The sequence below is a fragment of the Naegleria gruberi genome (genome assembly GCF_000004985.1).
Source record: "Naegleria gruberi genomic scaffold NAEGRscaffold_40, whole genome shotgun sequence".
NCBI classification, from domain to species: Eukaryota; Heterolobosea; class Eutetramitea; order Acrasida; family Naegleriidae; genus Naegleria; species Naegleria gruberi.
This window is the reverse complement of record NW_003163287.1, coordinates 95,095-111,239: the sequence shown is the minus strand read 5'-3', so window position 1 is coordinate 111,239 and position 16,145 is coordinate 95,095. Positions and strand designations below refer to the sequence as shown.

Below are 16,145 nucleotides of genomic sequence, written 5' to 3'. Positions count from 1 at the left end.
GAGAGTGAAAGAGGCAAAAGAAAAACAATAAACACCCAAAACTTATCCAACCATTGTTGTTCCTTCAGTTGGTAATTTGTGGAATGTTTGAGGCATATGTGGGATAGCACTACTTGGTGATTTTTGTTGCTGAAGATTGGATCGAGTTAACATGCCACTTGATTGAGAATTGCTTCTCTGAAAGGTATGATGATGTGGTTGGAGAGAATTATTGTGTGGAGAAATGGAAGGCGAATGTGTTGGTGATTTGGTAGCATTATTGTGTGAGAGTCCAATTGAATGGGATGAACTTCTTTGCAAAGGAGCATGATGATGTGGGTGAAGGGTTGAGCTGCTGGTGTTATTATTGTTGGCGGATGGGGAAACTGTTCTTGTTGTTGATGATGGATAGCTTGTTAAGCCAAATGAATGAGAACTGCTTCTTGCTAGTGATCTTGGTGCACTTTGATTGTTAGATGAGGTTTTGCTGTAGAGTGAGACTATTGGAGACATTGGCTTGGCCACTAGAGGAGTGTTATTACCATTATTGTTGTTATTAATATTGTTATCATGGTTTTGTGGAGAGGAGGATTCTGTTATGGTTATTAAGGATATGTTTGAGGAAGAAGAGGGAGCAGAAATTTTCAGATTACTCGCAGATTTTGCCTTAACGTATGCATTGGCAGTTTTTGGACGTGCTTTCTTATCAACAACTTTGAGTTTTTCCTCAACATCTGCTGGCAGAGGTGGGTAATATCTATCAAAATATCTATCCTGTATGGATTCATCTGTTAGTGTGAGTGTATGTGAATGATTCAGAAAGTTTGCATAGGTTATTGCATTTGGTCTGTTCTTTGATTTCACATTGGTTTGTTTGCTAGTGCTGGCATTTTGGTCTTCCAGAATTTGAACTTCACCAACAGTTGAGGTGGTTGGTGTTGCACTTGAAGATGATGAAGGTGATGATGAAATGGTGCTAGGACTTGAATCATTCGAAGATGAGGGAGTAGTTTTTTGCTTTTGTTGTTTTTGTTGATCTTGCTTGACCTTTTGAAATTCTGCATCCATCTTATTGGGCACGGACCTTGAAGACCTTTTCATACTGGAACGATAGGGCCTTGGTGGTTTGAGAGCAGGAGAAGACTTACTCCATTGAGATTCTTTGCTCAGTGATTTATCTGAGTGTTGATGGTGTTCTTCTTCTTGATTAGCATTGTTATTAATTATTGTGCTAATACTAGTCTCACCAGCAATGATGGACTTGGCCATTGCACTTGTCATTGAGGTATTTGAGCCCATAATTGGAGGTGAGTGTGCAATTACCACAGTGTTTTTTTATTTTCAAATATTATGCAAATTATAATAGAATATTTATTAATAGTGAAAACGGCTAGCTGTTGAGAATTGGTTGGGGTTTTATTTAGGTTCTATGCATTCCTTAATAGTGGGAGCACAACAGCTAATAAGGGAAGAAGAAATATTTCTAGAAAAACGTGCTGGAGATGATACCAAACTTTGGTCATTCCATACGATCGTTAACTGTTCTGAAATATTTTACTTCAATTAATTTATTATAAATTCAAATTAATTCAATTTTTTTTTACCTGTTAAATTGTGATAATATATAAGGAATCATTAAGTAAAGTAAGACTCGTGCAGCTGGCGTAGCTCAGTCGGTAGAGCGTTGGTCTAATAAGCCATTGGTCGCCGGTTCGATCCCGTCCGTCAGCAACTGTTTTACTTTGTTGAAAATTTTTGGTCTAGGTTTATTCCAGCTTACTTGTGTTGGGATTGCGAGCTAGTTTCTTTTGTGGAGGCTCAACAATATTTGAAGTTGAATCGTCACTGGACCCATCCTGCGATAGAACTGGTGAGGTAGGCGAGGATACCTTGCTTTGGGTGATTCCAGCATTCATTTCTCTTGTATGCACCAAATACTTTGAATAGGCCCATCCATACAGAAACATTATCTTACAAAACTCAGTTGAAGGTAATTCATGTGCATGCAATTTTACATGTGCAAACTTTTGAGGTATAATATCCCAAATAGCATGCTGGTCATAACATGCATGCTCATGTTGGTCAACATTGCATGTAGTTGCTTCTTCACTATTATTGCTTGGGTCTCTCTTCCTCTTCTTCCAATTTTCATCCTCCATGTTTACCATGTCTATAAATGTTTGAATAAGAGTGTTGGCATCAGTTTGACGGCTGGCATTTTCATTTAAATCTTGTTGACCCACTTCAGCTACCTCACGCAGATAATCCACAGAACTTCTTCTACTATTTGATTGTTCCACCGATGATGAAGATTTTAAACTAGTACTAATGAAAGTTGGAGATTGCGCACTTTGAAGTGGTGGGTTAGTAGTGTTGTTGACGATTTTCTCGTCTTTTGTTTGAGTAGTGCTGTTGGTGGTAGTTGGTTGATATTCTTGTTGCATTCTTTTCAAGTTGTTGTTTGTTTATCTTTCCATATGATGCGTTTAAAGAAAAGGGCAATGATGAATCGAATATTCATTACCTTAAAAGAGTGCTAATGTGTATTTGGAATTATGCAAGAGGCCCGCCATTATTTAGTACAAATACAAACAGGACTTTGGCTCTAAAAATGGCCAAATTGAGCTTGGTATTCGATTCAGTTCCCAATACATTGACATATTTATTGGAGAGATATTTCTGGTTGCATTACATACAAGTATGGCAATAATCATTTGCAATTGTGGCCAATATTCAGTAGCCTTCTTGATTATTTCATAAATGACAAGTATCAGGAATCGTGTCGTATGACATTTATGCAAACAGTTCAGGAAACCATGTCCTTCCGAAGTCTTTGGCCCCCAAGAATGATTATATTCATTGTAAACTTGTTGTAATGAAATATGAACTTTAAGTTCTTTAAAAAAAATGTCAGCAATACCAGTTGTATGCCTACTCGATTCTCAATCACTTGGATTGATAGAATTTTATCATCATCACAAATATTTTCAATTAATGAAAAACAATTTCAAAGAAGAATCACATCAAGTTGTTGAATACAAAAATTGGGGAATGGAAAAGGTTGTAAAATTCTTCAGAGATATTGATGATTGTTTTCGGAAGAAAAAGAGAACACGAAGTGTTTTCTATCGATGCTCGTATGACACTGCAATTATTGTAAAGCAATTGTTTAGTAAGAATCAAGAATTGTTCAAGAGTATAATGAAGAAGACGAGAGGAGAGGTTTTGTATTTATCATCATTGGATAAGGAAATAGAAGTTTTGGAGGTGGCAGTTGAATGTTCTATTAGAAAGTTAGCCATTCTTGGATTTGGGGATGATGTACTAAGGGATAATGGGGATTTTGTAAAGAAATGTGTTAAATTGAATGGATTAAACTTGAGAGATGCTTCACATAGATTACAGAGTGATTATAAAATAGCCTTGGCAGCTGTCAAACAAAACGGAAAATCCCTCAAATACGTCAATTCAAGCATTCTAACTAAGGATCTCGTAAAAACAGCCCTTATACAAAATCCAAAGAGCATTGTATTTGTGAGGAATTATGTATACAACAACATGAGAGATGACTTTGGAATTGTAAACCTTATTCAAAGATTTTTAACTGCTCAACATGTTTGCAGAACAAGGAGTTGGAGTAGAAGTTTTATGTATGAAAGAATATTTGCTGGGAGAATGGTTTTCAGAAGGAAATATTCAATTTCATATGAGGAAACGAATAAGCAAGAGATTAAACTTTGGGGTGAACCGGTTTCGAATATCAACGGACTACTTTCTTTCATTGAAAAATACGAAAACTTTATGAATCCAAAGCCAAGAGTGGTCTGTGAAGAAACTGAAGTAGAATATGATGAATTGGGTGAATTGAACTTGTTTTGTGAGTGAACGTAATTTGCTTTGGTGAAAAGTTTAAACAAAATTGGAAGTATCCCAGTAGAGCCAAGTCACCATTTGTCCATTTGTGAGGAGATATGGTGCAATAAATTTCAACAAAAATATTTTACGAATCAATTTAACCCAAGTTGATTGAATTTAGTATAAATATGGAATGATCTTGTACTTGACTTCTTTACAGTACTTGTCAAATGAGGCACCATACTTGACAGCCATCTTTCTGTGGTCTCTTTCGTATCTTGTAAACAACAAGGTCCAAATGAAAATGCTGTAAGCGTAAGGGAAAATGCCCTTATCAAATCCACACATCAATCCGAATGAAAGTGAGTTTGCCAATTCACCAAAATAATTTGGATGACGAGACAATGCCCAGAATCCACTTGTAAGAACCTTCTTTCCTTCAGGAGTTTCAATATACCTTGACTTGATACCCAAGAATGGAGCATTTGGTTCTCTCTTGAATTTATCCTTTTGAGCATTTGAAAGTCTAGCAACAACATAACCAAATAACCACAAAAGACAAACAGCAATGCTTCCCCATGTTGGAAGTTCACTCCACTCAATAAGATAATAAGCTTGAGCAGTACAGACAAATGGCATCCTAAATAATTTGGTCAATTGAGTATTGAGATAGTCACTACTTACCAAACAAAGTTACCCCAAGATAACATAAATCCAAATCTTTCTTGATAAATTTCGAATCCAGTAATGAATTGATTCTCAGTTACAAAGAAATCCAACATGTACAAGAATGAAAAGATTAAATAAATAAGCATTGGAGTACTGAAGGCACCATACTTTTCATATTGAACTGATGCATATGAGAATGCAACAACAACCCATGTGAGTAAACTTGGTCTTCCATCAAAGAATAATTTACAATCAACTCCAAGAATTCTTGGATTTCTTTCAGCACCCAACCAAACTTCTCTAATTAATCCATCATTATATTCTCTCTTCTTTAACATTCTTCCTTTGATAAAAACAATTGACCAATAACACCAATGGAAAATACTAGTAACAGCCACAAATTCCAACAAGTGATCATAGACAATTGAGTACTTCCACCAACCAACATGTCCACCAGCCAAAAACAAAGATAACGTAATCAAGTAAGCTTGCAGTCCATTACAATTATACTCCAACACAGTACCATCCTCCAAAGGCAGACCCTTTACTATAGTACCAGGTAAGAATCTAGCCAGTGCATATTGGAAAACAAAATAAATAAAGTAGGCTTTGAAAACATAGGTACTTGGGAATGGTAAGTACAAATGTATCAATAGAGAGAAAGCCATAAAGGTAAACACAACAAAATACTCTCCGAGGGAAACTTGATCATGTCGTTCTTCTTCGGATGCCTTTGAATTTTGCTTGGCATCAACAGCAGAGGTTGACGATGACATTTTTTTTAAATTTCTAAATTAATAATTTAAATACTCATTGTAAAGTGCAGTTGATTCTCAATTAGTATATTGAGATTGAACCTGCACGATGCAGTATACTAATTGAAGTCTTTTATTTGTAGTAAGGTACTGCTGTGGTTGAAGATGTGAGTGGTCCTTTGATGTCATTGAGTGAGAAATTATTGTCTTGCTCATTGACAAGATCATCCAAATCCATTTCCTCTTCGGTAATGAATGGTTCTGCAAGTTCAGACTTTGAATTCTTCTTCTTTCGTTTGGAGAAAATTGAGACAGATCGGTTGTTGGCTAAAACTGGTGGTGCATATTCGTCTGCATTCTCGTGCATTTCCATGTAGGTTTCTGTTGAGGGTGGTTTTTCAGTGACTAGTTCATGTTGGTTAGCATCGATGAGTTCTTCATCCTCTAGAGCATTGGAAGGAATGTACACAACATTTCTTCTCATTCCCTTCTTGTGATAAATTTTGGCTATTGTAATGTCATCGTAGAATGCTTCGTCTTGTCTATTGAGATTTTTCTTCATTGCTTGATATTCAGTTCCCTGAAGTACTACTTCGTCCAATAAATAGTTGGTATCCATACTGGCATGTTTCTTTCTATAGGCAATCAAATTAGCTCTAATTCTCTTATAGTGGAAAATGAAAAATTCAGTTATTGACATGGTCAATGCTGTCAATGAGAAAATACCTGAAAGTGAAGCAAGCATGTCAGTTAAAAAGACAAAGATAACCTTCTTCTCAGAGAGAACTAATTCAAGTGTTGTGGATAGCTTTTCAAAACTCAACACAAAATAAAGGCCATTTTCGTGACTAAATGATAGAGATTCAACAACGTCTCCCTGTGACTGATCTTGGAAATCAATGACATAGCCTGTTTGCTTAATATTTTTAGATGGAATTGTGTATCTGTTTTGAATTAATTGGAAATTGACCTGGGTTGGAGTTTTGGTTCCTCTAAAGAAGGTGTTATCATCAGAGTAAATTGTGCCATTAATTACTGATCTCTGTGGTAATTTTTCAGGCATATAAACATCAATGTAGGCAGAAGCAAAATCTACTTGATACTCATATCCATTGGCAAATGCATTACTACCACCAACCTTAATACCAATAGTTGCTGTTTTTCTATCTTTGGCAAATGCACAATTAGTAAATCTCATAGAAACAATACAACTTCTCGAACCAGCTCCATCATCGTCAATTTGACAATCATATTCGAAATTACTACCTTTCGTGGAATTGTCATAATCAATTGATTCCAGGAATATGGACAGCTTCTCTTGACATTTCATTGGCTTGTCAATAATTGTTTGATTTCCCTCAGTGCACCGACCGTTAAAACCTAGAATTTTTAGGCTAATCACTGCATCTGATTTGAATTCGTCATCCAAAGCAAGGTTTGGAACCAAGCTTCTGTTTTCCACATAATTTCCGTAATTGCTAAAATAAAATTTTCTAATAAAATATTCGAAATAATTGTACTTACTAGTAAGGGACAACAAGTGCAATAATGTAGGCCAAGAACGCTACCAAAACAATAAAACTGTAACAAGCTCCAACAATTGATCTTCTTTTGATCATTGTACCCATTAATCTATTGTGTCTCTCAGTAAAGAAAAAGTCCATTCTCTTGATCCAGTTTTCTTTTGGAATATTAAAAACTTTCCAACAGAAAAACACTATCAGAATAAGAGAGCCAGCAATTGATGCAATAATACCAGCTTCAATTTTGATAGCATTACTGTTCTCCACTTCTTTGGAAAAGTAGGCATCTGGTTGATTTGATTTTCTGTAAGCAATCTTTGTATAGTTATAGACTGGTTGGATAGCACCAAGTTGACAAACAGCTCCATCTGGACAAGGTAAGCAATAGGTACTTCCTGGCTTATCAGAATAGGTACCATACTCACAAGGAAGGCAAAACTGAGCATGATTTGCTCCATATACATCACTGTAAAATCCTTTTGGACATGCTGTACATGAATCAATGGCTCCATACTGCTCATTATATGACCCTGGCTGACAAAATTCGCACATTCCATAGGTTTCATAAGTTCCTGGTCCACATTTGTAACAATTGGTAGAATCTTTGCCTTTACAAACATTGCCAATATTATATTTCCACATGTCACCATTTCTAAGAGATGGTAAAATGAATTCAGTTCCTTCTGGTGCACCAACACCACCAAATATGTAAATTGAATTTCCAATAAATGAATAGGAAAGGTAGGCTCTAGCAGAAGGTAGTTCATGCTCAGTCAATGGAGGAAGAATCACACTTGTGTTTCCAGTAGATCCCTCAACAAGCAATAAGGTATTAAACAATTCTTGATCCATTCTACCTCCAAATATCATTGATTTGAATCCTGATAACTTGACAGCTACCAACCCTGACCTAGGTTCTATTTCTCTAAACAATGTACTGTATGATAGCCTGAACTGGTCATTGTTAACGTCAGTTATCTCAACCTTGTAATAATTAGCTGTTGGCGTACCTGAAAAATCATGACAACCAAATAGTAAAATAGCAGGGTATGATCCTGTTTCTTCTGCAGAGAACCATTTTGCAGAGCAATCTATTGTATAGGCGTAGGTAATAATTTGCTTGAATTTCGACCAAGTTTTCGTTTCTGTATCAAAAGCCCAAATATCTGTCAATTGAGTTGTTTGAGTTCTACCACCAATTACAAACAAATGGGTTTCATTTCTTGTCATTGCATGCTTATATCTTGCTATAGGTACTGCAGATGTTCTAGGCTCAACAAGAGTCCATGAATCAGCACTGGCAGAAAAGGTCCAAATATCAGAATAAACTTTTGATGAAGACTCAATACCACCGAACACCCAAATACGATCACCAAGTGTCACTTGGGTGTGATATGATCTTTGTGATGGTTTAGTTTGAGTATCGACAATAGACCACGTTTCGGATGCAATAGAATATTTGTAGAGTAGATTGGAAGGAATGTCATCACCAATATATCCTCCAAATAAGTAAAGGGATGCACCTAAGGTAGACATGGTGTGAGCTACTACAGGGCTAGGAGCAAAAAAGTTCTTATTCACTTTAACAATCTTTTGATTAATGACATTCAATGAATAAAAATCATTAAAGTCATAATCTAGACCTAGACCACCAAACCAAATAATATAATTGGAAAAGAAAACAGAAGCAACATTTGACCTAGGATCGCTGAGATTGGACTCTGTCACTTTCCATTTGACTGATGTTTGTGTGAACGGCAAGTCAGCTCTCATTACCTTCTTGAACATAATTTGTTGACTTCCTTTTACAGTCTTTCCATGTAATACATATAAATACTTATCAGTGGCTACACATGTAGAATCAAACACAGCTCCTTGAACATCTCCTGTTTGACTTATTTGAGCCCAAGTTTCTTGAGTCATGTCAAAACGCCACATGTCAGATAAAGGTTCACCAGCTGGACCTTTTCCTCCAAAAAGTAAAATATACGGATTTCCATTGTATGTATAAACAGACATACAGTGAGAATATCTACCATAAGGCCAAACAGCCGAGGATGTCTGGTTAACCTTACTCCATTGATAATTCTCATTATTCCATATCCACATATCATCTCTTACACCATTATAGGTCAAACCTCCAAACATGTAGACTTTGTTTTTGTACTGAGCAATCTTGGCTGAGTATCTCGCAAATGGCTTGTATGAATTTGGAGAAATTGTTCTCCACTGAGATCTGAGAGTAGAATATTCGAGCATGTCATCTGTGTAAGAACCTGACTTTCCTCCAAATATAATGATTCTTTCATCCGTGCTATAGACACCAGCTTGAACAGTCCACATTATGTGGCCCTCTCTACCCTTTGGAGAGTATCCATCGAGAGCCTCCATTTTAGACCATTGTCCACTGATAAAATCATACTTCCACAAATCAGAATACATGTCAAAATTAAGTTTAGATTGAGAATTACCTCCAAATAAATATAGTCTATTTGTTGTAATTCCTAGAGACATGGTATGACTGTGACGTTCTGGTGGTACCTGATTGACTGATGGAATTGAAAACCATCTGTTTCCTGTAAGGGGTGAATTCAAAAAGATTTGAACATTTGTGATTTTACCCCAAGGCACTCTGAGAGTTCTATTTACATAGAAAAATTCGTCCCAAACTATAGATTCACGTTGGCTCCATTTAGCAACAATGGTGGCCTCGTTTCCATCCACATTATTTACAGAATAATAAACTCCCAAACGATCTCCATAAGAGTCAAACGAAACTTTTCCACTAGCTCCAATAAATGATACTTGATCAATAGAGGAAACCATCGCAACACCATGAGTTGGATCCAATCCACTTTGACACATATCACGAATAGTATAACCAAAACTCAAAGCAGAGTCGAATGCAAATCTCTGTAATTCGTTAACATCACTCTATATTTTCATTAATAATACTTACATCAAAAGCTTGAATTTGTGAATAGGTCTCTTCCACACTCGAATAATTATATTGTTGCATAAACTTTCCAACAAAGTACAAATCACTAGACCACAACCCAGAATTCAATTCCACAAAGAACATTCCCTGTGAATCAGATGTGAGTGAAACATTCTTTGCAGAAATACCAGGCTGATAGGCAAAAGTTTCATCAAACATCCAAATATATCCCTCAGTGTTGAGTTGCATTTCCTTAATTTTTCCCAATAGAAAAGTGGCATCAGTATCTGAAGTCATAATTGTCACAATCACCTTGGTTCCAGATTCTTTGATTTTTGTAACTCGATCTGCTAATTCTTGGTGATCACCAACCTTGAAATAATATACATTATCAATGGTCATACCAATTTCTTTAGCTGTTGCTTGAATATTCCTTGCACAATCAACTCCATAAACCTCATTTGATGCCAAAACTGAAATAGTTGACCACTCCAAAGAATATAAAAATTCCACCATTGCAGATGTCATGGCTAACGAAGATGGAATACTATTAATCAATTATAATCTCTGATTCTTCCTAAAACTTACACTCTATAAAACCATCTGTTATACGAAAGTACAGACGTAGAAGAACCATACGAAATCATTGGAATTTGATATTCGTAGGCAATTTCATAAGCAATCGTCAAAGATTCATAGCTGTAGTAACTATTCTCCACATGATGTTATCATTATCAATGAATATAATCATTTAATTCCGATTACAAATTCATCATTAATAATCATCAATATTAATCATCTTTAAAAACTTACGCTCCAATAATTCCCACATATCTTTCATCCTTTGTTCCATTGACCATAATTAAATTCCTCATCTTTTCAATAGCACCCGATAAATCATTCTTTGTAACAACAAAAACATTTTCAATGGAAACTCCTGTTGGTAAAATTCCCTGAGCCCGTAAATAATCAATGCCAATAGAGATGGAGGTTTTTAATTTATCACCACTGAATGAATTGGTTGCATCACCTTCATCAGGAACAACACTGATGAATCGATAGGTTTTATCTTTACAATAGTTCGATTGAGAGAGAACGAATAGACTCGAGAAGGAAGAAATTAATAAAATAATTATTAGAATGATGATGAAAAGAGTTGATGATCTTGAATAGATGGTGTGTTGTGATCGTGTTGTTGGTGGCTGAGTGTATCTGTCATTATCCAATTTAGATACTGAGAGATTGCCACCTTTCATTTTTTATCATAATGAAAATCGGAGTTTTTACTTGCCATTACTTCGTAAATCTTGTTGCTCAATAAATCCATCACACTTTTTCTGGATTCTAATAAGAGCTATTTGCACTTCCTCTAAACTTGATTTGATTTCAGGAATTACATTAAGAAGAGCTGTCTGTGATAATTTCCCTCTCATTTCCAACATGGTTTTTGATACCTTGATGAGAGCTTGTGATAATCCAATGTAAAAAGAAGTCTTTTTCTCACATTCCTCTGTTGCTATTTCGAATCTGTCTTTTAACTTGTCTAGCGAACTTGTTTCCACTCTAATATCGAGTTGATTCCAAATATTCGAAACCACTTGATGATATTTGCTGGCAGGTTCATCATAGGTAGATTGTGAATCAGTATCAAGTGCAAAACTGAGATAGCTAAATTCATCCTCAAATCCAGCTTGTCTATTCATGAAATTATTGTTATATTCTAATGCTTCCTTTGAAAATTCTTCATCTAAATCAATGGCCGCAAGTAGAACATCGCTCGATCTATATTTTGGATTTACTCCAAGCAATACCAAAGTTAAATAAAAATCCATTACGATTTCCTTGCTGAGATCTCCCTTTGTAATTTGTTTCCACATTGGTTCAAAATAATCTCTATTCAACACATTCTTCATTCTGGTTGCTTCCTCCAAATGTTGTATTCCTTGATTAATTATGTCATTAATGCAATTTTCCTGATCCTGTGCTTCTTCCATATTGAGTAGAACCTTGAAGAGAGTTGCAGTGCTAAGTGTCAGTTCATGCATTTTGCTCACAAAATTAGTTACAAATTTCTGAGCTTTTAAAAGAAGGCTTTTTTCATCCATTGCACTGTAAAGTTTCTGTATCACCTTTTCAGCTTGTTGTTCTAATTTACAAATGTTTGTTGTTACACTCATAGTTGACCTAGCATATTTAAAAGGTGAACAAAAAGGAAGCCAATAACACTCGGAATCATTTAACAATAATTGAAGATGAGTTAATTCCTTATAACATTTTTCTTCAAAAGAATTATCCATCAAACTATTTGTTTGTTTGCTCACATAGGGCGTCCCAGTAGATTCGAATAATTTTACGATAGCATTTCTCAACTCTGAATATTTATCTGCATCCCAATTTAAAACAGACAATAATGATGAAAAGTATTGTTCGAGAAGCATTAGTCTCTTCTCTATAGTTTCCTTCTTCATATTTCCGAACATAATTTTTGCAGGAAACTTGAGAATTGCTTGTTTATCTTTTGGTAAAAGAGAGCAAACAACATCGGTATGAAAATCTCTGAGCTCGGAATATCGTTTCTTGCATGTTATTTCTTTTGTTACGGCTAAAGTTGTAGAATTGAATAGAGAGAGGACAAGTTGATAGACTATATAATCATTCCTCACCTGATAGGAGGGAATGGTGATCTGAAGGGAATGATTGCCTGCTGATGTTATTGTTGCAGACATTTTTTAATGTGAAAGAATAAACAATCATGAACTGAAATGGTACCATTATGCATCTGTTCGTATTCGGGTAATGTAAAATCTCTGTAATCGTTTAGCCTTGTGTTTATCAAAATAGGAAGGGTGAGAAGAGAATAGACAACGAGGGCAGCAGAGGTTTGAACTGTGACTCAAGCCGAATCCACATACAACATAACCGCTATGATAATGTAAAACCACAAGCATCTTGCAGCTAAGAAAGCATTTCTTCCATTCCAATATTCACATTGTTAATATAAAATAAAAACAAAGCATCTATGGGGCATCAAATGAAGAAAGTTTTTTTGGCGCCTAAAATTATAAACGCTTTACGATTTTTTTTAAATAAGATTATAAAAAAATGTCGAAATCACCCTCACTCTCAAAGAAAGCACCATCCAAAGGAGGGAAAAAGAATGACAAAGTTGAGATCACTCTTCTCTCCGATACGATATACTCCAGTAGTGAATATGAGGAAAAAGTATTTCCAGAGTGGAATGAGGAAGTTTTAAAACAATTAATGGAGAGGGATAAACAATTATTGGGAGATCCTGAAGAAGTATCTGCTCAAACAAATAAGAGACCTCCATCAAATAGTAAGAAAAAAGGGTCTACAACAGAGGATGCATTTAAAGATGTTATTGCAAAGGATTCTAGTGAAATAGTGTTCAACGAAAAATGTTCGGAATTTTCTTCTCAAGTCAAGGAATGGAAATCAATCAAATCAAAATGGGAACCAAGGATATCTAGAGATCTCTTCCCAGCCCATCCTTACTACGAGAGGATAAAAGCAAAAGAACCGCCAAAATCTTCAGTTCCCGAAACTAAATCAAAAACTAAAAAAGTTGAAGAAAAGGAACCAGTTCCTGTTCAACAAGAATTGACTTTGGATTGTGATGAAGAAGAAATTGTTGTGGAAGACTTTGAAAAATACACCAAAGTTCTTGACATTTCTAACAAAGGAGGGTGGACCAAGGCATTCGTTTCAGCTCTTTACCAAATTGAGGAATGCAAAGAAATGATTCCTTTTGGATCCTATCTTTGGGAAAGAATATGGCCAAAACGACCAGGTAGTGATGTATTACCTGATATCTCACCATGGGGAAGATACTACATTAAACTTCGTTACAAAGGAAAAGAAAGAATTGTAATAGTAGATGATAAGCTCCCACATGATGCAAATGGTAAAATAATGTTTCCAATTTCTCCCTATGATGAATTCTGGCCTTCAATAATTTTGAAAGGAATTATTGCTCTTTCAAATGGAGAAGAACATTTGGCATTTACAGATCCTCTGTGGTGCTTCTCTTGCCTATTTTCTGACTTTTCCATGCAACCAGTTTCATGTGAAAGTATTCTAGATGTAATCTCTCCTCTGACACTTTCCCTTCAATCACACAAGGAATGGAAATCTACCTTCAGTTTAGTTAAATATCTTTGTAGGGCACCAATGGATTGCGATCAAACTAAGAGAAAACTAATGTTTTTAAAATGTAAAAAAGATGTAGATATAGAATCACAAGGACTTAAAAAAGATAATTTATTCAGAATTGAGGATATTTCTGTATTCAAAGGTCATACTTTACTAAGAATTATTTCAAATGATGTTGCTTGGGGTGGAAAATACTCTTACAAGAATTCTTCTATTTGGACAGCAGATTTTGAAATTGAAATTGGATTCTGTTATCAAGATAGAAGAATTGAAAAAAGAATGAAAGATTTTTGGATTGACTTGGAAGAACTGCAAGACTACTTTGACTGCGTATATGTTGCACATGAAATTACACAATTTAAAACAGTTGCCTTCCTTGGAAAACATGTGACCACCACTAGCCCAATTGTTTTCTATGTAACAGAAACATCTAGGTTATTCGTACGGGTAATGGGAATCAAGGATGAAGTAAAGCCAAAAGTGTCTATTCAAAAGGCCAGTAATTGGAAGAAACTAACTCCTAGCAAACTAATTTATGACTTTACAATTTCTGGGTTTGATAGCATCCTCCCTGTAACTCTTCCATGTAAAGATGATTTTGACATTTTCGAAATAAGATTTACGAATATTGAGAATCAATATGTCGAATTTATTAGCGAAAAGCCATTAACTTTTGGTAAACAAGAAGATATTTATACAACAAAACTCAGTCAATCCATACAAAGAACTGGTGCCTTATCATCTCCGACTCACAAAAATAACGAGTGGAAAGTTTGGAGCATGTAAGTATTGAATAATGTACTATTTTTATTTATCAAAACCTTTCTAGCCACCAATTAATAATTGATAAGGAAGGAGTATTTAGTGCTCGATTACTGGTGGATGATATCTCCATTCTTCCCTTCACTCATCTAATGCTTGTTAACAATGAGACTACAGCTGTTGTGAAATCAATCAATGGTAGAATCTTCCCTGTGAAACTGTTCCCAAGTCCTCAGCAATATTCTCTAATCTGCTATGCTTGCCCTAACAGAGATCTAGAAGCAACCACTTACTCCTTAGAAACAATATCAGAGAATGATGTTTTCGATTTAGATGTAGCCAAGTCACTCTCTTTACAAGCTTTACCACTTCAGGGAAGATATTTCACAAATCAGGAACGAGAGTTATTTAGGTATAGAGTTGATTCTGGTGAGAAGGCCAACTTGGGCTTTAGGCTCCTCCTTAGTGAGAGTATTCCTATTAAGCTGTCTGTATTTAAAGTTGAAAATGATAGTACAACATCTTTGTTGGAATTCCAAACATTTGATAATGAAAGTGAGATTGTAGTCTCCAACTTGGTAGTGTTTCCAAGTACTAAAACATTAGCAATTGGATATTTACTTGTCTGTGCAATAGATGAAGATACATCGTTGAGATATCTTGAGAGCAGACTTGAGAATGCTGGGATTGAATTTCAAAAATATTTGAAAGAAAGGGCAAATAACACTTCACTCACTGATCTCAAGCTCGAAGATGAAAGACCAGTAGTTGTTGATACTAAGATTGCCAAAAAGGATGCTAAAAAACCAGCATCAGCAAAGAAACCTGCAGCAACAACTCAAAAAGCCAAAAAGGAGCCTCCCAAGATACCAACCAAACAAGACAAACCAGTCCTACTCGCAAGTCAATACGTGGAAGGATGTGAAAATAGCTCAGCAAGTACTTTATTCTACTCTATGGACATGTTTTCCACAACACCTAATATTATTTTCCAGGAAGTCAACCTTAAAAAGCAAAAGATTGACCAAATGACAGAAGAGTGGGAAACTACAACTGCTCAACATGCCGATAAGGGAAAAGCAGCAAGAGAAAAGTACATTAAGCAAAATCTTGCTCGTATTCTTTCTCAAAAAGAGCATTCCCCTAGAGCCGAGCTCAAGATTGAAAAACGAGAAGAATCACCTTCTGATAGAAAAGACAGAGAAGCAAAAGAGAAGGAAGAAAATGAAAAGCTTATTGCCCAAATCAAAGAGAAAAGAGCTGAAAGATCAAAATCCTTTGAAAAGCTTGTTAATGAAATAACAGAGCAAAAGCTTCAAACATTAGCCACATCCATGAAAGAGAGCTTTGTTGAAAATCAAAAGCAGATTATTGCTTTGAAGGAACAAACTCTTGAAGAGGAAAAGAAGAAAGAAATTGACAGAATGAATGAAGAGAAGAATAAGAAGAGTCTTCCTAATACTGCAAGAAAGCCAGCTAAATGATCAATAA

At 35.5% G+C, this 16,145-nt stretch overlaps 6 protein-coding genes and 1 non-coding gene across 7 annotated transcripts; 3 read left to right on the top strand and 4 right to left on the bottom strand.

The window, feature by feature from the left end:
* Positions 1–42: 42 nt before the first annotated feature.
* NAEGRDRAFT_70420 (uncharacterized protein) lies at positions 43–1,278 on the bottom strand (the record flags this gene model as incomplete). The annotated part of the gene is made up of 1 exon (XM_002674313.1): positions 43–1,278. One exon carries the CDS (start codon positions 1,276–1,278, stop codon positions 43–45), a length of 1,236 nt encoding a protein of 411 aa, XP_002674359.1.
* A 359-nt stretch (positions 1,279–1,637) lies between these two features.
* Positions 1,638–1,710, top strand: NAEGRDRAFT_t471. The gene has a single exon. It is a non-coding gene; the product is annotated as a tRNA-Ile (tRNA).
* Positions 1,711–1,725: 15 nt separating this feature from the next.
* NAEGRDRAFT_58736 (uncharacterized protein) lies at positions 1,726–2,423 on the bottom strand (the record flags this gene model as incomplete). The annotated part of the gene is made up of 1 exon (XM_002674312.1): positions 1,726–2,423. The coding sequence occupies one exon, from the start codon at positions 2,421–2,423 to the stop codon at positions 1,746–1,748; it is 678 nt and encodes a 225-aa protein (XP_002674358.1). The 3' UTR covers positions 1,726–1,745.
* A 607-nt stretch (positions 2,424–3,030) lies between these two features.
* Positions 3,031–3,864, top strand: NAEGRDRAFT_50949 (uncharacterized protein; the record flags this gene model as incomplete). The annotated part of the gene is made up of 1 exon (XM_002674402.1): positions 3,031–3,864. The coding sequence occupies one exon, from the start codon at positions 3,031–3,033 to the stop codon at positions 3,862–3,864; it is 834 nt and encodes a 277-aa protein (XP_002674448.1).
* A 129-nt stretch (positions 3,865–3,993) lies between these two features.
* NAEGRDRAFT_80623 (ERG4/ERG24 ergosterol biosynthesis family protein) lies at positions 3,994–5,272 on the bottom strand. The gene is made up of 2 exons (XM_002674311.1): positions 4,519–5,272; positions 3,994–4,474 (listed from the first exon to the last, which is right to left on the bottom strand). The coding sequence occupies exons 1-2, from the start codon at positions 5,169–5,171 to the stop codon at positions 4,012–4,014; spliced, it is 1,116 nt and encodes a 371-aa protein (XP_002674357.1). The 5' UTR covers positions 5,172–5,272; the 3' UTR covers positions 3,994–4,011.
* A 102-nt stretch (positions 5,273–5,374) lies between these two features.
* On the bottom strand, positions 5,375–12,445 carry NAEGRDRAFT_80622 (member of the kelch motif protein family; the record flags this gene model as incomplete). The annotated part of the gene is made up of 6 exons (XM_002674310.1): positions 5,375–6,736; positions 6,783–9,715; positions 9,741–10,266; positions 10,308–10,427; positions 10,533–10,823; positions 11,007–12,445. 6 exons carry the CDS (start codon positions 12,443–12,445, stop codon positions 5,392–5,394), a joined length of 6,654 nt encoding a protein of 2,217 aa, XP_002674356.1. The 3' UTR covers positions 5,375–5,391.
* Positions 12,446–12,821: 376 nt separating this feature from the next.
* NAEGRDRAFT_50947 (uncharacterized protein) lies at positions 12,822–16,138 on the top strand (the record flags this gene model as incomplete). The annotated part of the gene is made up of 2 exons (XM_002674401.1): positions 12,822–14,674; positions 14,926–16,138. The coding sequence occupies 2 exons, from the start codon at positions 12,822–12,824 to the stop codon at positions 16,136–16,138; spliced, it is 3,066 nt and encodes a 1,021-aa protein (XP_002674447.1).
* Between the last annotated feature and the right edge of the window lie 7 nt (positions 16,139–16,145).